The sequence below is a fragment of the Nyctereutes procyonoides genome, unplaced genomic scaffold (assembly GCF_905146905.1).
Source record: "Nyctereutes procyonoides isolate TBG_1078 unplaced genomic scaffold, NYPRO_anot_genome, whole genome shotgun sequence".
Lineage (NCBI taxonomy): Eukaryota > Metazoa > Chordata > Mammalia > Carnivora > Canidae > Nyctereutes > Nyctereutes procyonoides.
Window position 1 is genome coordinate 21,631,852 of NW_026575030.1, and position 22,035 is coordinate 21,653,886.

General features: G+C 48.1%; 1 protein-coding gene across 1 annotated transcript in view; it reads left to right on the plus strand.

Moving 5' to 3' along the window:
- The window catches only part of HEG1 (heart development protein with EGF like domains 1), an 88,471-nt gene that overhangs the window by 42,292 nt on the left and 24,144 nt on the right, over positions 1–22,035 (plus strand). Inside the window, exons 7-13 of the mRNA XM_055316015.1 lie at positions 350–1,903; positions 3,947–4,063; positions 4,704–4,823; positions 9,424–9,527; positions 12,221–12,279; positions 12,522–12,682; positions 16,384–16,518. Of these exons, the coding sequence (XP_055171990.1) occupies positions 350–1,903; positions 3,947–4,063; positions 4,704–4,823; positions 9,424–9,527; positions 12,221–12,279; positions 12,522–12,682; positions 16,384–16,518 (2,250 nt within the window). The remainder of the gene's footprint in view (positions 1–349; positions 1,904–3,946; positions 4,064–4,703; positions 4,824–9,423; positions 9,528–12,220; positions 12,280–12,521; positions 12,683–16,383; positions 16,519–22,035) is intronic.

The window sequence follows — 22,035 nt, forward strand, 5'->3', positions numbered from 1 at the left end:
GTCAATCTCCTGGGAAAGAAATATCTCATTATCATTATACAGAATGGAAAATTGGGAGGGTTTTCCTTTTTCCATTTAGACATAACAATTGTTCTAGTGGGGTCTTAAGAGCTTTTCAGATACCAATTTGCTTTTATCAAAAAAGGCATGTGGAAGGAATTTGGACCTGTTCCCCATCCTTCTGCCCCGGCCCCCCTCCTCTTATTATTGCCATGTCCCCCCACCGCCCGCCACCTTCCCACAGCGGTGCGTCCCCAGGGCTCGCCATCCAAAACCACCTCTCCAAAGAGAGCGTCTCGTACGTGTCTGGGAGATTTCTTGTTTCTGACCTTGGTTTTTCCATTTGCAGTCACCGGAGTCAGCGACAGTGGAGTGAGTGGCACGGACACTGAACAGAGGACTTCCAGTGACCACACAGACCACACCTATGTCTCATCCACTTTCACCAAAGGAGAACGGGTGTTGCTTTCCATTATAGACAACAGCTCATCGGCGGACTTACCGGAGAGTTCCACCTCTGCTGCTAGGATCTCCAACTCTTCACACTCAGACCATTTCTCCTCTTCTCAGGCTCTGACTGAAAGAAGTAACGTGTCATCCTATGAAAGGGAGCGTGCTCAGCCCGCCACGGAGTCGCTGGCTCTGAGAACAGCCAACGTTCCATCCTCCACACCCACCGTTAACATGCCAAACACTTTGGTTCTTCTGGACACTGAGGCCAGATCGATGGATGATGACTCTTCTTCTTCTTCTGTTCCTTCTTCTTCAGTTTCTTCTTCTTCTTCTTCTTCTTCTTCTTCTTCTTCTTCTTCTTCTTCTTCTTCTTCTTCTTCTGTTTCTTCTTCTTCTTCTTCTTCTGTTTCTTCTTCTTCTTCTTCTTCTGTTTCTTCTTCTTCTTCTTCTTCTTCTTCTTCTTCTTCTTCTTCTTCTGTTTCTTCTTCTTCTTCTTCTTCTTCTTCTTCTTCTTCTGGACCCCTTTCGCCCCTGGCCTCAGTGTCCCAGGCCCATCAGTTGTTGTCCTCAGTCTTACCATCAATTGGGGCCTCCACCCTTCCACTGCAGTCCACTCCCGAGGCACCCACACCTATGTCTTCCTTGCCACCACCCTTCCCAATATCCCTGACAGCGTCTACTCCTGCGTCACCATCTGCCTCCCAAACAACCCTCCCACCTTCACCTTCTACCCTGGTCCTCACCAGGGCAAGAGACACTACTGTGACTTCGGTTCAGATGGAGACAGTGGCATTATCTGTGGCAATGCTACCCAGTACTCAAACGGCAGATCCTAAGAACCAGAGTAACCCATACCATGACAAAGTCATTATAGAGTCAAAGCCACCAAGCCTGCCGTCTCTGCCCACAGAGGCCACCAGAACTGTAACAACGAGGTCTACTTCAGGGCTCCCTACGCCCTCGACCTTAACAGAGTCCTCCACTCTGCAAACCCTTGCAGCCACGAGCACCAGCATCACCCCGACATCTCCAGCATTGACAACCACTGTTTTCGAGACCTCTCGTCCCTTCAGCCCTGCATCAACCACAGCAGCTCTGATGGCTCACCCCACAACAGTACAGACCACGGCTGAAAACCAGCCCTTGACAACCAGCCCTGAAATTCTGGCACCACGGAGCTCAACAGAAAGTGCCGTCACCACAGAAAGGAGCCAGATCCATGTCGATGGTACCAGCCCATTGACCCCTCTGACCAGTGCACCCACATCACCAAAAGGATTGACCCCAGGGCCTGGTGTGACCGAAGAGTACAGCCCGGCTTCACATTTCCTCAGAACATCTCCCCAAACCACAGGCGTTTCCACGCTCGAAGTACTGCCTTCTGAATCTACCACCTTTGCTGCTCAGAGCAGCACGCAGCCACCAAAAGCATTGTCATCTCCAGCCTCAGGTAAAAGACAGTCGCACACGCACACTGTGAGCTGCACAGGCTTGGGATTTGTGTGAGTGTGTGGCAGGGGCTGCTCTTTGCAATAGGTCAGTGTCTGTGTTGTCGCCTCCTAAGATAATAGCACGTGGACCTCATGTTCTCGCCCAAGTCACATAATACTTCCTAAGGAAAGAGGGGAGGATGCCATTGGCTGTGTGCGGTGTCTGTAGACAGTGCCTTTGTAGTTTGTCATGCCCCAAGTTGCAAGAGCCTTCGAAGATGCCTTGAAGTTTTCCGAGGCTGGAGCAGGGCTGCATTGTAGGATCGGATGGTGGAAAAGATGCCACGGAGAAGCTTCAGGCGGCCTTTCTGAGACACGGAGGGAGTGCACCCCCTTCCCAGGTCAGAGCCCTGAGCTTCTCAGTCGCTGGGAAGGCTTCTCTGGATCCAAGGGAAGCCCAGGATCCTTGGTCTTCCCGAGAACGTGTTGCCAGTTGATAGATGCAGGTAAAGGGACATGTTCCATAAGAGAATGAACTAACACAGGGAGGCCCGAGCTCCTCACCTTGCCCTTGAGCTTATCTTTCTGTTTGTGGCAAAGTGGCTGGTACGAGGAGACTAAAGCCACTCACATGCCTCTTCATCATTTAAGGAAAGGTGGAAGGGATTAGAGTGATCCAGCTTTCCATGTCATCTTCAGAATGTACGTTTGGCTCGTCGGGACCCAGGAAAGGAAAACTGCTGTTGGTGCAGGGGTGCTGTGGAGACTGACACTGTAAGGAAGGAGGAAAGGAGAGAAAGGCTTTGTCGGGACTAGAGCAGGGGCTCAGTTGGGGCCCGAGTTCCGGCCAGTCAACCACGGTCGGCCGGAGGGCTGGAGGGCCATGACCTCCCTGCCACCAGCCCCCCACACCCCGCATTGCCTCCTTTGTGCCGGCGACCCGAGCACCCCTGGGAGATGTAAGGTGGATTCTTCTGCAGGGAGATTGGGAGCCCTGCTTCGGGACTCACAGGGCTTCGTTTCTAGCCAAATATATTCCAATACCAGATAGAGTGTACATCACAAATCCCCCCTTCAAGCCGATTATGGTCATTATAGTGGTAACTGTAGGGGAGAATTAGTAGCATCACTACTGGCTGGTAATATGGGTTTTATGACAGTATCTACGGCACAGTGTTTGGTTATGTAGGTGCTGTGCTCCTCTGGGTAGTTTCAGGTATATTCAAAGTAGCCTTGCGGACTAGGGACAACATCTTTAGGGTTAGCTCATTTGACTTCGGGGTTATTTTTTTGGTGTTACAAACTCTTGACTTCTGCCTTCTTTTTCTCTTTCTACCGAGCAGATTTTTCTGCTTGGAAGTGATGCGGTCATCTTGTGGGTTTCGGCAGTTATTGCATAGCTGGAGCATGACAAGGCTGGTTGTTGACACCAAGACAGAGAGTTGTGGTCTCTGCCCAGAGAGCTGGAAGTCCAAGGTGACGCTGAAGCCTGGGCACCGTTAGGGCCCAGATGAATCAGATAGGGCTCATCGTCACGTTATATTAAGAGAAGGCACTGGAGTACACAACTTTGATTGCTTTTCTGAACGATTGCACCAGATGTGAAGGCCCAGTTATATTTTGAGATTTTTTTTTTCGGGAAGGGGGAGTCCTAGAGCAGAGAGGATGGGTAATCAGGGACCTCTGCCCCCCGACGTGTGTTTTAAATTGGCATGGATTCAAGCAGAATTTTCTAAGCATGGGAGACAATGTAATATCAGTCCTGAACTGAGCGACCTGTAAACAGCATTTGGATTTGAACTAGTTCTTGCATTCAGGGATCCAGTTGTCTTACGCATGTGTATGCACATGAACTTGTACCAGGATCCAGTCCCACGGCATCTCTTCTGCACTCCCCCCCCCCCCCCCGGGAACCCGTTCTATTTTAGTAGTGTGACCTTTCAGGGCAAGTAAACAGAAATAAGCAAAAATCAAATATTAGCCAGAAGAATTAAATATTTATCTAGAGCTGCTTTTACATTTCCTATGTGATTAACTGCCTTATTCCCGGAATGTGTTTTTAGTTAACAGCTGCGCCACTAACCCTTGTCTTCATGATGGGAAATGCATTGTGGACTCCACCAGCCATGGGTATCGATGCGAATGCTCACCTTCCTGGCAAGGGGATGACTGCAGTGTGGGTAAGAGCAAAAGTCATCTCCAAGGGTCTGTACCAGACGATCTCATTGAGATAGGCAAAGACACTATTTCCCTTCAGAAGGTAGGAGAGTAAGATTTTGTTTAAGTTCATCCCCTGCTTCTTGGAGAGTTCTCTAGCATGCATTACGTGTTGTCTGCAGAATAACGTCAGATGATGGAACTGACAAACCTCCACAATCTGGCTCCATTCTGGGGGCTCCCTACACCCCTGCCACTCTGGACCACCTACAGCTCCTGAAAGACCCCTACGCTTTCCTGCCTCTGGCCTTCGCTGTGCTGGTGCCTTAGGCTACACCCCCACTCCCCCCATCTGCTTGCTAAAGTCTTTCTAGTCTTAGTTCAGATGTTATTGGAAACGGTCCTCAATTCTCCCTTCCGTCAAAATCTTTTACTCTTTCTGTACTTCCAAGTCCTGATTCGTATTTACAGTCAGCTGTATACATGGCTGCCTCCACCCTCAGCAGACTGGCAGTCCCTCAAGGTCAAGGGTAGCATCCTCCTTATCCCTGGGACCCTACCGCACATCGTGCCATTCGGCTCTTAGTTGGTGCTTACCATACTGGATAATGATTTTGCTGTCTGCTGCAGACCCAGTAGGGCCCTGTTTTCTCTCCTCTGCAGATGTGAATGAATGCCTCTTGAGCCCCTGCCCACCCCTGGCCACATGCAATAATACTCAGGGATCCTTCACCTGCAAATGCCCAGTTGGGTACCAGCTGGAAAAAGGAATATGCAATTTGGGTAAGAGAATGAATCTGTCTTGGAATTTATTCTGTACCACAGTATATGTTTTAAAATAACATTTATCGTTTTCCTCCCTGAACAAAATTGGTATTTGTCCAAGGCATGAACTTAAAAAATACAGAAAGGGGTGAAATTGCTGACTATTTTTCAATCACTCAGAGATATAGCACCTTATTTGCAGTCTTTCTTAGTGTGCATTATATTTTTGTATAGTAGAAACCGTGGTATTTGTACAAACTTTATATCTTAAACATTGTTCCATGTTATTAAAAATATCACACAAACTTCCTAAGGACTGCACAGACATGTCATTATTTGTGCACAACACTATTTGCCTAACCATCCTACCTGCAGTTAGGAAAAAATATGTGTCAAAAGGATATTCTAAGTACATCATAAAAAAACTTTTTAAGAGAGAATAAAACCCTGATTATCCTGCCATATTCACACATTCTTTTTATTTTTTATTTTTTTATTCATTCTTTTTCTTTTTAAAAATGATCTTCACGGTCCTGTCCCTAGGCAGATACATTTTTACAGAGCTGCTGTTAGTGGGGCGCCTGGATGGCTCAGTGGTTGAGCGCCTGCCTTTGGGTAAAATAATGATCCTGGGGTCTCGGGATCGAGTCCTACATCGGGCTCCCTGCGGGGGAGCCTGCTTCTCCCTCTGCCTATGTCTCTGCCTCTCTCTTTGTGTATCTCATGAATAAATAAGTAAAACCTTAAAAAAACAAAACAAAAAAAGTTGCTGTTAATTGTATACCAACCATATAATTGGTCCTATTTCATTCCCTAATTTGTCTTAAAGCTGGTTGATTTTAGATATAATCTCTGGCTTACAGGTTAAAAAGCAAACACAAATGAAAATTAAGGTCCTGACAAGGGGCTAAGTGACCAAGCTTGAACACCTGATTTTTGAGAGGCCACGTTCCAGCCCACAACTCCCATCACATGATAATGTGTTCATCGTGAGAGCTTCCTTGCACACAGGGCATAACTCTGCTTTAGCGTGTTGAGTTCAATACATAACTTGTTGCAGAGATTAGAAGTGCAGAACATAGAGTGATCTCAGCTGGATAAGGAAACTGGCAGGTAAAGTGACTCATCTTTGAGTCATCCTAAACTGAACAGTGTGAGACTTAACACACAAAACGTGCTCAGTAAATTTTTTTTTTTTTTGAGAGAACAAACGTCTGTGACCTTTGAAAAGTGTTATTTGCATGAATTCCTGTTGCCCACAGGCTGAGGGGAATCATCAGATTTTTTTAGGGAGGTTGTGTCAGATGACAAAACAAAACGGTTGGATAATGAATTTGATGTCCTTTATTTAAGGGAGAACAGCCGTGGACTGGGGGAGTCGGGGGCCTCCCAAGCAGTAGAGCTCTGTCCCTGAGGGGTCTGGCAAGGATGAGAAGCGGCATCACTTCTGAAACAGGGCATGACTGGCCAGGGTTGCATATGTGACCTTGTTTAGAAAGATTAAGAACAAGGGAGTGAGTACAGAGCCCAGAGTGGACTTGGCATTGGGGGATTGGCTGACTGAATACACTACATTTCTGGTCACGGGAGCGTTTAGAGGACTCGAAGGTTCGGTTTGCCGACGTGTCACCCTGGGCAGGAGCAGCTCCATCTTGGGCCTAGAAATGTATTTCAAACACTTAGTACCTTACAAAAATAGTGGTAGAATTTTGGAAATTGTTTAAAATACAAGGATCGAGTCAAAGCATGATTTAAAGAAAAAAAATCTAGGAAAATAGACATCTGTCTATATTCTAATAGTCTAAACTGTTAGACTGTCCAAACTCTAATAGTTTATTTGTTTGGGGTAACCTATTCCATTTAGCTACACCCTGGAAGAAATAGGCCAGGAGTCTGTAGTTTAAGAATGGAGAAGCTGGGGCGCCTGGGCGGCCCCGTCAGTTAAGCATCTGCCTTTGGCTCAGGTCAAGATCTTAGGGTCCTGGGATCAAACCCTGAGTCGGGCTCCTTAGGTCGGGCTCCTCAGGTCAGGCTCCTCAGGTCGGGCTCCCCAGGTCGGGCTCCCCAGGTCGGCCTCCCCAGGCTGGGCTCCCCAAGTCGGCCTCCCCAGGCCGGGCTCCCAAGGCGGGCTCCCCAGGTCGGGCTCCCCAGGCCGGGCTCCCCAGGCCGGGCTCCCCAGGTCGGCCTCCCCAGGTCGGCCTCCCCAGGTCAGCCTCCCTAGGCCAGGCTCCTCAGGTCGGGCACCCCACTCAGCGGGGAGTTTGCTTTTCCTTTCCCTGTCACCCGCCACTCATGCTTTCACTCTCTGTCTCTCTCTCAAATAAATAAATAAAATCTTAAAAAAAAAAAAAAAAGAATGGAGAAGCTGGAATGATTTTGTTTTGAAGCACTGTTGAAAACGGCCTTGCCAGGAACCCCCCACTGCCCAGCTTCCAGCTCCAGAGCCACCACCTTCGGCACATGACTCCTGAGCCTTAATTTTCTCATCTGTAAAATCAGATTACCACCTGCTCTGCTTCCCACTCAAGGTTATTGTGAAGATCAAATGAAATAAAGTCTCTGAGCAAGCTTTGAAAATGGTAGAGTTCTCCAGACGGGAGGTATCGTTTAGTCCCCAACCTCTTGGACCAGAATTGAAAGCAACGAAAACATGAAGTACTCTGAATACAACGTAATAATTATGGATCTTAAAAAAAAATCATTTATATAAAAGAGAGAGAGAGAGAGAGAGAAACCAAGAAACAGACTCTTAATTATAGAGAACAAGCTTATGGTTACCAGAGGAGAGGGGGTGGAGGGATGGGTGACATAGCGGATAGGGATGGAGGAGGGCGCTGGTCCTGATGAGCATGAGTGATGCACATGATTGTTGAGCCAGATCGATTGTTGAGTCAGATCCTTGAGTCACCGTAGGGTACACCTGAAACTAATACAACACTACCTTCATTATATTGGAATTGAAGTTTAAAACTTCATAAAATAAAAAATAAATAATAATTTAAAAATCATTTATAGAACCCATGCAAATCAACAGTTGAATGTGAAGTAGAAAATCGCCTTAAAGCCAGATGATGGAAGGTAGGCACGAAGACGTCAGTGTGCCAGGCAGGGTGTGGGGGCCCGGAGGACGCTGCGTGTGGCCGTCTTCCTGGCTGCACTGAAAGCAGAGGCCACATGTACGTCATGACTCGGGAGGGGGTCTGTGCACTTAACATTCACAAGACGTGTATTTCCATCCAGAGAGTCTGGGTATCAGCCCGGACCAGTTGGAAAGGGAAGATGAAGGAGCAGGGTGGTGTTTCTGGAAGCCTGTGTGCCAGAGTGTCCCCCAAGCTCCACGGATCAGGGGGAGAGCCGTTCTTTTGTGTTAACAATCATCTTTCCCTTTTCAAGTCATTTAGCTTCATTGTTCATAAACATCAGAGGAACATGCAAATTAGAGCATGCTGAAATGCTTTCATTTGGCCAAGAATGTTTTCAAAGAGCTCCCTGCTGCTCAGAAAGAGTCCTGAGCAGCTGGCTTCACTGAACTGTAGAACAAGCAAAAAGATGTTAAATAAGGATTAAGGGCTTTAGACAGTAAGTATAAGATGTTAAATGTGTTCCCTGGCTCATTTGTGGGCCTTTTTCTTAATTCAGCAGACAAGCTTTCTGTGATAGAGCAGCTTCGTGGGTTCCTGGGTTTGGGGTCTTTCTTTCCCCCTGTCCAGAGGGAAAGATAAGAACTTAATATAAAGGAAGATAAGAGGCAGATAGAAAGCAGGGTATACTAATTATTTGTCGCCTGCCCGTTTGTAAGATCCATCCCTCCTGCCTCCCAGGCCCAGGCAGCACAAATTGATATTAAGTACAAGTTTATTTTATGAGTGAAATGGGCCCTGAAAACGGGGCTGCTTTCTTTCAGGCCTGATCTCAGCAGTATCTTGAATATGGGGCATTTGCCTTGCATGGCTTGTGACTGTGGGGCCTGGCAGCCCCCAGAGTGGAGGATGTTTGACACCTTCCTCCATAGCACCCCTGGTTGTCCTGAGTCAGTGAGCTGATTTCTGGAAGTCTCTTTCATCAGTGATAAAATGGGCATTTCCTCTGAGCGAGAGGGATGGGGGCTGGTGGGGTGACACTGACCAGAAGAGGAAATCAAAGCATGTCCTTGAAGCTGAGGGCTTCACAGTCTGGGCCAAGAGGACAAGAGTGTTCCTCTGTCGAGAGTTTTCTCAGGCCTGACCCCACATCCCCTCCCCTCCTCTTGGGGTTATGTCATTTAAGCCAACTGGTCTTTCTTCCTTGTCACAACTTTGTAGCATCGATTATGTAGGAGGCCACTAGAGAGGTGTCGGGGTGGCTCCTCACAGCAACCCGTGCACACATGCAAAAGGCTCCTTGGAGTTTCTGACTCAAAGGTTGACTCTGTCCGAGCCTCCTGCTCAGCTCAACCAGGCGCCCATCTTCCTAGAGCAGAGCTAGAAGAGGGAGAGGGGTTCTCTCCCCTCAAGAAGGACATGCACCAAGATTGTCCTGCGAGGTGGAGGAAAGAGTGATACACCAGAGATTCACAAACACGCAGCCATGCATAGGTTGGCCCGTCGCGTGGTCTAACGGGTTGTGTTTTCATTTTCAGTTAGAACCTTTGTGACAGAGTTCAAATTAAAGAAAACATTTCTCAATACCACCATGGAGAAACATGCAGACCTACATGAAGTTGAAAATGAGATCACCAAAACAGTAAGTTTCGTGAGAGGCATCTTCTTTCAAGTCCTTTGTTTTCTAGAACAGATTTCATTCAGAATTGGGAACCTCATGGAGATCAGCTATATCTCCTAAGATGTTCATTTCCATTATATTTGGAAGGGAAACGTCATGATAAAATTAAAAGCTGCTCAGAAATAGAAGGGAGGTGCTGAGAACCACTGGTGCCAATAGAAGCGTTTCTTCAATGTGCCCTCACATGCACCCTTTACCAGTGCCTTGGCATTTCTTTTCCATGTGCAGACTGATAGTCACAGATGGTTAGATGGTATGTACCAATAAGAACTATTGGCAATGAGGAAAGATCCAGAAAATCCTACTATTCCATCTGCATTCGACATGCTGTGTGACTTTCTCTCTGTGTTTCCAAACTTGGGGAGAAGAATGCTTTTTTTTTCCTCGGGGCAATGCCAAAGGCATAACAGTTCATCCTGATTTTCTAGGCTTGAGAATTCCCTGCATAGATTATCTAGGGGCCTTTGATTCCTCATCTTTACTTGCTCTTTATGGCTAAGAGTATATTAGCCAAAACCTATAGGGTTTTATAGGACTGTAGAATTTATTTGTGGAAAATTTAGATTCCAGGGGGACCTGGGTGGCTCAGTGGTTGAGCATCTGTCTGCCTTTGACTCAGGTCATGATCCCAGGGTCTGGGGATCGAGTCCCACATGAGGGTCCCCGAGGGGAGCCTGCTTCTCCCTCTGCCTATGTCTCTGCTGCTCTCTCTGTGTCTTTCATGAATAAATAAATCTTTTTTTTAAATTAAATCTTTTAAGAAATAAAATAAAATAAAATTTAGATTTCAATTCCATTTCTATATTAACTGAGCATCTACTCTATGACAGGCACTTTGCCAGATGCCTCACTCCTATAAAAGTGACACCTTTACAGCTAAAAGAGTGGGAGGCCTGAGTTCACACAGAGAGGTGCAAAGTTAGGGACTAGTCCACTAGACTATCCCCTTTGCTGACACCATTTGCAAGTTTGAAGATCCCCAAGACCACCCTCAGATTTGATAATTCATTGTAATGACTCAGACCTCACTGACAGCTGTTAAACTCACAGTTGTAGTTTATTACAGTGAAAAGGTCCAGGTTACAATCAGCCATAAGAAAGAGACATGGGGCGAAGTCAAGGAGGATTCCAAGTTTGATGCTTCCAGTTGTCTTTTCCCCATGTGTTGTATTGTATTAACTCCCCTTGGCAATGATGTATACAATATTCATGGAGTATTGCTAACCAATGAAGCTCCCCTGAACCTTGATGCCTAGAGCCAATATGTGGACATAGCCAACTGCTTGTATGGCTGGCCTCAGCCTCCAGTCCCTTTGGAGGTCAGGCTGATACCATATAACCCAAAGCCCCCACATAAGTCACATTGTTAGATATTTGGAGTGGCCAGGCCTCCAGGTAGACAAAGGCAAGACGTTCCAAAAGCTTATTGATTACTTCCTGGAAGCCAAGGGCCAGACCTCTCTTTGTATGAGGTTAAATTCTTTACTATACAGCAGGATATTATGTCTACTAATCCTATACCTGGTGTTCTTGTCACTCCAGCACAGCTGCCTCTTGGTTGTACTGGAGGTCAATATTTCCTTCTTGGGTAGTACAGGGGCTTAGAACCCTGGGCAGAGATGCAGTCCTTCCCAGTATACGGCGCTCAGTGACTAACCTGACTTGTTCATTTTCACCTAGTATGAATGTATAATTTATTGGTGATATGACATCCCCAGTCCCAAGAAAAGTGAAGATTTAAGCAGTAACTAGAGAAGCCACTTAAGTGGCCTTCCCCAAGATGCCATTCTGTTCTGAAATATGCCTTTTCTCTTTTTCCCCTGGGAAAAAGAAGTTTAAAATCATTATACTAATAAATCATTGCCCGTCAGAATATAGAGCAATGTCCCACAAGGCGAAAAAGGGTTTGATAACATCCTATGTTTGAATCCATCTTATGAAGAGTAAAGTGTGCCTGACACACCGGCTTTGCAGACAGGCACGCTGCACAGGTCAAGGTACTGTGACCTTCCGAAGCCCCTACTGTCGGGGCAGCAGAAAAGCAGGCATGGAACTTTATGCCCTAGAGGGATTTTCCGCTCTCTCTGAGGGCACAAGGCAAACACAGGGAGAGTCATTCTTAATTTGCTCTCCAAAAAGGGGCTCTTGACCCACGTAATGTGATTTCCCATGGAGAGCCCTTTTGAAGAGGACCTATCTTTGAGTTAGGTCAACTCACTGTAGATTATGAGGGTCTGTGTCGGGCCTGCCAGACCTGGGGTAGCTGAAGCCTCTTTCAGTGAACCTTGTTCACTCTGCAAAGTCCAAATAAACAGTTGCCTCTGAGTTTTTGAAACCCTGGGTCTTAGAAGAGATCTGTTCCTTTGAAGATGTTTTGCATCCAAGGGTGCTGTTCTGAACATCATTTCCTGCCAAGATTTTCCCCACTGATTTACTATCTGCCTCTCTCCCTTTGTACTCAGAGAACAACAGAACAAGAGCAGGGAGGCATTTAAGAAGGGAACAAAAAAAAGGACACCACTCCTCTGTAAAGCTGCCTGCTGATAACTTGATGGCTGGAAAATGCCTATTTTATCCTGAAAATAGGAAATTGGTTCTAGGTCTAAGGCTTTTATCTAACTCACAGTTAACGACCATCCTGTTCTTCCTTTCAGTTAAATATGTGTTTTTCAACGTTACCTGGTTACACCCGATCCACAGTTCATGCTTCTAGGTAAGCGACGGAATTACTTGTGAACCAGTCTACAACAAAGGGGAGGCCATCATAACGTAGGCGACAGCAACAAAACTGGGCCCTGTTTTGACCAAGCCACAGAGTGACCCGGGGCCAAGGTCCCTGGACCTCCATGCTCTCCCTTTTCCTTCCTGGAGAAAGGAGATGCATGTTCTTTCCACAAGCCCTGGGGCCTACATGTCATTTGAGGACAATTAAAAACCCACACACTTTGCCAATAGGGAGTCCAATGCAGTGGTCATGTCCCTGCAAACCACCTTCTCCTTGGCCTCCAACGTGACACTGTTTGACCTGGCCGACGGGATGCAGAAATGTGTCAACTCCTGTAGCTCCTCTGCCGAGGCCTGCCAACTCTTGGGATCTCAGAGGCGGATCTTTAAAGGTAAGAGAATAGCCTCCTGGGAAGACCCTGCCCATGTGGTTAGTTAGGTACAGACCTAGGATGGGAGTGTAAGGCACTCGGGGCTGGGGTTCAACATGTTTGTCATAGAGCCCGTCTATGTTTGAAATGGGTGTTAAGTGGGGGGGGGGGCTTGGGGGGTCGAGCATCCAACTCTTGATCTCAGTTCAGGTCTTGATCTCAGAGACATGAGTTCAAGCCTCATATAGGGCTTCACACTGGGCATTTGAGCCAAGAAAGAAAAGGAAGGAAGGAAGGAAGGAAGGAAGGAAGGAAGGAAGGAAGGAAGGAAGGAAGGGAGAGAGAAAGAAAAAAGAAAAGAAAAGAAAAGAAAAAGACAAGAAAAGAAAAGAAGGGCAGCCCAGGTGGCTCAGCGGTTTAGCACTTGCCTTTGGCCCAGGGCCTGATCCTGGGGACCCAGGATGGAGTCCCGCATCGGGCTCCCTGCGTGGAGCCTGCTTCTCCCTCTGCCTGTGTCTTCGCCCTTCGCCTCTCTCTGTGTCTCTCATGAACAAATAAAATTAAGAAAAAAAAAAGTGGGCTCTGGTCAGCAAATTGTGCTACACAGTTAGGACTAGCGAAGGATGCAGAATCTGTGAGCCTCCCCATCTGGTACCCAGACACCGATGGAAGTTGCAAGGAGCAGGTTTGGTGCTGTAACTGCTGGAAGATCCAGGACATACCCAGTGGCTCAGGGCTTTCTGAGTGCTGATCCAGAGGGCTCTCCTCATGGACCTATGCACAGCAGAGCCTGCGAGCTGGGGGTTAACCATGTACCCTGAGATAAACACTATAGCTTCAGCCCATTTTAAGGCTAGTGGTTCATTTTGGGGGTTAAAAAGCTGCTGAGCTTTCTGGACCTGAAGTTGCTATCATTTAGCATCGCTGGGGAATTAACTGAAAACTATATGCTCCATTATACTGTGCTCTAAACTTTGAGGCAAGAACTTTTTGATTTTACTTTCTCTTGCCAATGATTCAAAGGTCCCAATTTTTCCTCCCTGGTGAGTAGGAAGGGGACCTTTCAATTCACTGAACACCCCGAGAGTACATTCTTTGCGGTCAACATTGCACCAGGTTACCTTTACGTCCCTAGTAAATGCATTTTCATGTCTTGTATATCAAACAGCCACATATATGGATTTGTAAGATCCTGCTTATTACAGTAGCGGTGGTCACTCCCCGACGCCATTCTCTCTGCCGCTTGGATGTGGCCTACGGGAAAGCCCCTAGCTTCCTTGCCGAGGTCCCATTCTTTGTTTTGTTTTGCTTTTTAGGACTTATTAATTTTCTTAGAGCAGTGTTAGGTTCAGAGCAAAATCGAGAGAAAGGTACAGAGATTTCCCATCTGCTCCCTCACCCCCGACCTGTGCTGATCCGCATTCTGTACCTCCCCTTTGAAAGCCCTTAAAAACAAAGACAGCCATGTATCTTGGCTCATTTCTCTGTTTTCCCTCCCAGTCCTTCTCCAGGTTTTGCCAGCATACCGAGCTTTGTCTCTTTCTTGCTCACCTTTCTGAGTGCTGGAGCCGTAGCTCTGACAGGCAGGAGGGGTCATGTTCTGACATCTGGGTATTTCCAACATATGGGCAGCACTGGGCTACTCTGAACAATGCCATTGGAAGGGCAGGTCTTCACCCTTCAGTTCGCAAAATATCCGCTTCCTCAGTTCTTCACCTTCCAAAACTGCAGCTCTCATGCCTCCAAAGGTTTAGAGTCTTTGGAAATCCCCCAAGGAGCGTCGCAGCCTCAGATGTACATACATTCTCATTGTCTGTCAGGCGGATGTTATGCCCCGGAACGACCATGGGAATTGTGGTTGTAGAAAAATCACATTGCCAGGCTTGAAATGAAAATGAGATTCGATGTGGTTGCATTTGATTGACTTACGACAGGATGTTCTTTAAGGAGTTTTAGGAGAGCAACTCCTCTGTTGCAGAGGCAAGGCCAACTTTCCTTGCTTCTGTGCAAGGAAGGGTTGCTTCAGTGGGGCGAGTGGTATTTGCCAGCAGGCTAGATTAATGGGCAGGATGGAAGGAAAATGTGACATTGGCTTCCAGAAAATATCTAATCGGGACAGGCAACCCAGGCTGGCTGCTGGACAAAGCTAGCACCAGCCTTTTGCCCCAGAAGTATTTATGTTAAGGTTTGAGGACTGACAAAGCTCTCACCAAGTTTAGGGGAGGAACTGTGGGGGTTGGTACCTCTCTAGTGCCAGCGTTGCAGTTAGCCTGGTGAGATTTTTCCTTTTTTTTTTTTTTTTTTTAATTTTCTCTCTTAAATACAAACTTTTCACAATAAACAAAGGAAATTCTATCATACACACAAAGAGAGTTCTGCTTTAGCAGCCAGCTTCCAATGATAAAGGCAGGAAATGCAGTGATGAAAACCAAAGCTGTGTCCTAAACTTACCTCCCTGTGACCAGGCCATCCAGCAGGTCCCAAGCTCTCGGGACTCAGGAAAGGAGGCAGATGCGGGGACCTGGCATGGGTGGCACCTCACGTCATCACAGGAGGGGCAGTTTTGCCACAATGAGAGCCAGTACCTGGTTTTTGAATCGTTGGTGTCTTCCGTAAGGTGGGAGAGGGGGGACCATGCCTCCCTGCATGATATGCACACACTGCGCTTCGGTGGCCTCTCCCCGTTGGCAACTTGCACTCACCTCCCGGCAGCGAGAGCAGATCTCAGCATTGCCCTCCCCTTGAGCTGGTTGGAAAGGAGCTCTGCTCACTATCCAGTTAGCTGCTTGTTTTTGTTCTGCTCTCTGTGTCCCCCATTCACATGTGTGTTTTTGTCAGGCCTTAGATAGTAAGCTTCCCCTGGTATGTCCCCTGCATACAGAGAGGGCCTGCTGTACACAGCCTCGGAGAAGGCCATGTGCCCAACCATGAACACTTTCTGATAATAAGGAGATAACTTCTTTGTCCTCCATGAAATGAGCGCGGCCCGTGTGTCCAGAGCTGGACAAAACGAGCAGATTTGCATGTAGAAAGTAAAGCCCTAAAGGGAGGGAGGTAGCAAGCCGCCTCTGCCCTCCTCTGCCCCCGACCCCCGTGGTGATGGCCTGGGGACCCAGGGCCCAACAGCAGCCTTCAGCGTGCAAGGTGTGACCATCTCCGTGCAAGGTCCCAAAGCCCCAGAGATGCATAAGCCCCCAGAAACCGCCAGAGTAGTGGAGAGACAGACAGGGAACCTAATCAAAGAACGTGATGCCGGGGCGTCCGACCCTCGGAACACCTCTGTGGGCAAGCGGCCACCCTCTGCCTCCCTCCAGGCCGCGCAGACACAGAGCAGACTCAGAGGCAGGCGTCCACGCAGGACAGGTGTGAGCTTCACGGCTTCCTCACAGGGCCTGGGCACGATTCCTGGCTCTGTGCCCGCCCCTCCAGCGGGGGGTTACGGAAGACGTCCCCGCGTCCAGGGCCGTGTTTACAGTGGGTGCCGGGGTCTCGGGCACCAGGCCTGTGTCTTTTGTCTGCGCCTCTGTCCCGTGGCGTGCTCGGGGGATGGGCTATGGGGCGACAGGGAAGGTCCCCGAGTGGGCCTCTGAAGGGAGCCTTGCAGCAGGCCGACTTTCTGGAAACAGTTCCCAGGGCCTCTTTAAATAGAAAAGTTCATGCATCTTAAGGTTTGACGCGGAGGAGGTTTGGTTTTGTTTCACCGTCTTGTTTTTGCATTCTAGCGGGCAGCCTGTGCAAGCGGAAGACTCCAGAATGTGACAGAGAGACCTCCATCTGCACGGACCTGGACGGCGTCGCCCTGTGCCAATGCAAGTCGGGCTACTTCCAGTTCAACAAGATGGATCACTCCTGCCGAGGTGCCAGCAAGTCCTCGGGCGGGGGGGGGGGGGGCCTGCAGCCCGACCCGGCGCAGGGAAGACGCTTTCCTCTGCCCCAAACTCTCTGCTCTGGCTGTGCCCGTTCTCAGCTGTGGGTAACTTGGTATTTTGCCATTTTGCCCATGGACTGTGTTATCTCCTTCGAACAATAGTGCTGTCTCTGAGTGGTGCAGCTGGTCCGGCCAATCACATTCAGAGGAAAAGAAGAGAGAATGGGAATGCCTATGGCAGTGACTTTTTTTTCTTTTTTTTTTTTTTCACTTAGGGGAAGTTAGGAAAATTGTCGTTTTAATTCCCAAAGTTTTATTCTATTGTCTGCTAATCTTCATAAACGGAAACCCAAGCACGGAGTCAGGCCTGTCCCTTTTAGAGGCAGCTGAGGCCCAGTGGACCAAGTACTGCCAAGGCTCAGGGGAGTCAGCGCCCGACTCTGCCTTGCAGATCATGTATCGTCTTGGGCAAGACAGCTTTGCTTCGCTGAGCCTCAGTTTCCCCTTCTGTGAAATGGGTATAGCAGTGCTCCATTGGATGTTCTAGGGATCGAGGAAGGCTGTGTATATGGAGGTGCTTTTTCTTTTTTTTTTTTTTTAAGATTTTATTTATTTATTCATGAGAGACACAGAGAGAGAGGCAGAGACACAGGCAGAGGGAGAAGCAGGCTCCATGCAGGGAGCCCGATGCAGGACTCGATCCCCGGGCTCCAGGATCACACCCTGGGCTGAAGGCGGCGCTAAACCGCCAAGCCACCGGAGCTGCCCTATGGAGGTGCTTTGTAAGCCATCAGCATCTCCCTGGTATTTCACGCAGGATGGGGCCGATTTAGTGAGTTCCAGTTTTAAAGTTTTCACGAAGGGTGTGAGGGCAGAAAGGTAATTCTAACCATTTAGGTGGGACTAACATTCGTTCAGTTAGAAACAGAGGGTGCTCAGTGAGTGCGCGGCAAGGATGCTACTTGAAGGCAAAACTAATGCAAGTCCGGAGCCCTGACTTTATAAAAGCCTGCTGGAATTTGTAATCCCCAAACTAGCAACAGACACAAAGTCCGTCAGGTAGCTCTAAGCATCGCATCACATTAGAATGTAAAAGGCACAGGTTTCCTGCTTGGCCAGCGCCTGCTGGTGACTGTGTTGCTGGACTCTGAGTAAAAGTCACATGCTAGGGAGAGGGGACGTGCCACTTACTTCTATCAGGACTTTCCGGTAGAGGACTGGTTCCATCAGGAGAGGATGAAAGCACACTTCAGGGCAGGGCAGTCGTCCTGACCTTCAGACCCCTTGACTCAGGTTTATGCACAAGGGCTTTGAAAGCGCGCACCGTGTGCTGCACACGCAGGCCCCGTGGTGGGCTCGGCAGGGGAGGCTGACCCCGTGTGCTGGCCTGCGGTCCTGAGGCACGACGACCTCCCGGCGTTTATCAGCGCACAGTCCGCCCGCCTCTTTGATGCAAAGAAATGACTCTTCCTTGTTCCATCTTACCTGGTTTCATGCAAAGTAGTCCTCGCTCTTCTTGGAAACTGGGGCTTGTTGAACCCCGCTTCTTGTGGGAAGGTGACCTCTGCTAAATCCACGTGCTGGGGGGCTAGGAAGGTAATGGACAGAAATGGGGCCCATGGGAGTGGTGGCCCCGGTGCACCGAGTCTCTGGAGTCTCTGACAGCCCTGCCACCTTTGCTTCTGGCTGGCCCCCGCCGCTTGCCTTTGTTTCCAAGTCAGCAATTTCTTAATTGTCTGGCTGATAGACTAGCACTAGCGATAGCAGGACTGTCAAAGATGTTTCCAGATGCAATGACACAGCATCCAGCAACCTTCTGTTTGTCAAGTAACGAGCCAAGATGCAGCACGAGGATTCCTTGGTCAGCTCTCGGGCTTGTTGCCAAGGCCCTGCAAAGCCTCATTTCTGCAGTATCCTTGTTGGTTGGACTTTCATCCATGTCCACCAGGCCTCTGATGAATGGAATCGGCAGCTCCTTGGGCCACAGCCCTGTTGGCTGGGTTCTGATGGGTTGCAGTGACACCTTCTGGCCATTGGTGCTGGAGCACAGGGGTGTTTAAAATAAAGCCCCTTTTGGACACCTCAAATCTGAGGTCAGTCCTCAGTATAGATGGAGGATAGGGGTGTGTGGGTGTGTTTCCAAAAGCTATACGTTAGCAAGCCTCTATTGCTCTCTGTTGTACACATACGTAGTCCTCACATAAAATAGCTTCCCCGTGTCTTCAGACTTCCAAAGCATCCTAAAATTAAAGTAGGTGTCCTTCTGACAGGCCTCTTTCTCTCACCAATGCCTTAAAAGCCAGACCTATGTCTAGAATATCCTTAGCACGTTGTGGGCTTTAACAAATGTCTGTCGAGTTAACAAATGGATGACGGGTCTGCAAATGGGATCGGACAAGAGTAGGAGGTCTTGGAAACAAGAGTCTTGAAGACTCCGCCACTTACTTATAAAAAGGCCAGAGATTTGCATTGACTTGTTCAATATGGGAAACCTGGCCTGGGCACTACTACCAGCTGTTGCTACATTCATTTTGTCTTCAGTGCCCCACGGGTCAGAGTCCTGCTAGTATGTGAAGAGGAGCTAGAGCCTAAGGAGCACTGGAGCATCTTACGATGAGCTTTCCCTCCAAGAACCGTGGTGGCACTCTGTCTTTGATGAAATGACTGAACAAACCCATTTGAAGTAAAGAAGTACCATTAACACCAGGAAGTCGGGCCACTTCTGAAGCCAAGTGAAAACAGCCCAGCCCATCAGCTTGTAGGCAGGACAACAGATGGACGTTACGTCTGGCTGGATGACAGCCACAGGGTGGAAAGCTCCCACCCAGCAGATGAGGGTTGGGTGGGTAGATCTGATGTAAAAACATTTCCAGGAAGAAGTGTTCAGAATAGAACAGGCTGGTGTGACATCAGCCTGCCTCAGTGCTGAGATGGATGGGGATGAGTCACGGGCACACCAGCGGTGCCTGTGAAGCTGCCTGTAGACACAGCCATGCATGGGGCGCCCGGGGTGCCTTTCCGGCCCCCACAAGCTGCTGTAGCATGAGGACTGCCAGGGCATGATGCTCTCCACACCCAGGGAAGCAGGAGTGCCCAGCTTGTTCCTTAGAGAAGGCCTCAGTAGACTCAAAGCTGTCAAAGATATGGGAGAGGGGCCTTGTTCCTCCTTCCCTAAAGCGGATGTGATGATTTTGCCCTACTTTGTTGCAAAAGATGCAGAAAGATAGGCTATCAGGTCCTACATGTTTGCTAAAGGTAGGCCACTCGCTCAAGTTCTGAGCTTCCTGGATACTGAGGCAAAGAGAGAAATAGGGCTTTAGAAAGAGTCAGTGCCCATAAAATAAAGTACAGTTGTTCAGAAGCATCCTCATCTTTTTAGGACCGAAGGCCCAAGGGAACTTTCTTTGGGGCGTCCTCATTGAGAGGTTACCATATGGTATCATGGCGGCGTGGCCCATGACATCCTGTAATAAGTCCCAGGGACTTCCCCAATGCTGCTGCTATTTATAAGAGCCCCTGATGCAAGAGAATGTAACTCAGGAAAAGCTCTGTGGATTCACAGAGGAAGACATAGACTTGGCCAACAAGCACATGAGAAAATGCTCCGCATCACTGGCCATCAGGGAAATACAAATCAAAACCACAATGAGATACCTCCTCACCCCAGTGAGTATGGGGAACATTAACAAGGCAGGAAACAACAAATGTTGGAGAGGATGTGGAGAAAGGGGAACCCTCCTGCACTGTTGGTGGGAATGTGAACTGGTGCAGCCATTCTGGAAAACTGTGGAGGTTCCTCAAAGAGTTAAAAATAGATCTGCCCTATGACCCGGCAATTGCACTGCTGGGGATTTACCCCAAAGATGCAGATGCAATGAAACTCCGGGACACCTGCACCCCGATGTTTCTAGCAGCAATGTCCACAATAGCCACACAGTGGAAGGAGCCTCGGTGTCCATTGACAGATGATGGATAAAGAAGCTGTGGTCTATGTATACACTGGAGTATTCCTCAGCCATTAGAAATGACAAATACCCACCATTTGCTTCGATGTGGATGGAACTGGAGGGTATTATGCTGAATGAAATAAGTCAATCGGAAAAGGACAAACTTTATAGGGTCTCATTCATTTGGGGAATATAAAAATTAGTGAAAGGGAATAAAGGGAAAGGACAGAAAATGAGTGAAAATATCAGTGAGGGAGACAGGACATGAGAGACTCCTAACTCTGGGAAACGAACAAGGGGTAGTGGAAGGGGAGGTGAGTGGGGGGTTGGGGTGACTGGGTGACGGGCACTGAGGGGGGCACTTGACGGGATGAGCACTGGGTGTTATGCTATATGTTGGCAAATTGAACTCCAATAAAAAATTTTTTTAAATAATAATAATTTAAAAAAGAAAAGAAAAGCTCTGTGGAGCCAGAACAGCTCAGTCCAGGCTTGCAGCTCTCATGATCTGCTTGCTGTAAGAGAATCGCAGACTATTTAGAGCAGCGTTTTCTGAACTGTTCCAGTCAACTCTAGTGATATGTCAGTGATCTCTGACAACAAAATAGATGCTAGAAAAATTTAGCATTTAACATTAAAAACAGAAGGAAGAGCAGCACTGAGTACATCTACCTAAGTTGATATTATTAGGCGTTAATCCATAACAGAGCATCCAGAATGCCTCCGAGAGAGCTCCCGGCCCGGCCCAGGAGGGTGTGCACCAACCCCCCGCCCCAGCCGTGTGCACTGCTGACACGCACATCTCACCATTAGCATGTGTCTCTCTGCCCAGGGATCCCCGCTCTACGCTATGTACCTTTTCTTATCTGTGATCTTTTATGCAGTGTGTATCGTACATTATTCATGAAACGAATTTCTATCACTTCTTGCAGCGATGAATTTGACTATGAAGCCATTTTTTATTGTCTGCTTTCATCTCAGCATGCATTATAGTTCATGCTGTTCCATCAGCTTATTTAGTGTTGGAAATGTTCTGTGTTCAAATAAATTCAAGAACTGCTGACCCACAGGAATGGCTGGGCCACAGCCCTTCAGTCCCTGAGCAGCACCACCAGAGGGTTCCACGTTATGTTCTTGGGTGCTGTGCTGATTAGCACTCCCCTACATATGTCCAGAATCCCCTGCACAGACGATAGACAGGGCGAGCATTCTCCTATGAAAATTGAGGCACCCACCAGGACCGTGTCCCAGAGGATGGCACAGCTCCTTCTTCCTCTTGGAAGGGGTTGATGGAGTCAACAGCAGGTCAAAGGTTTGACTTACGTTAAAGAAGGTAGATCATTTGTCTTTGTGCATATGGAAGGATGGTACATGGGCCACAGAGAACTTCCCAAAAGAATTGCATTCGTTGGACAGTAATAACTATAATCATTTATTCAGTGGTAACTATGTGCCAGGCACCATGCCAAGCCATTTGCATGCCTTGCTCTAGTTAATTCCCTCCGAGAAACTATAAGGTAGATATTACGATTGCTATCACGATCCTTTTTTTCTTATAC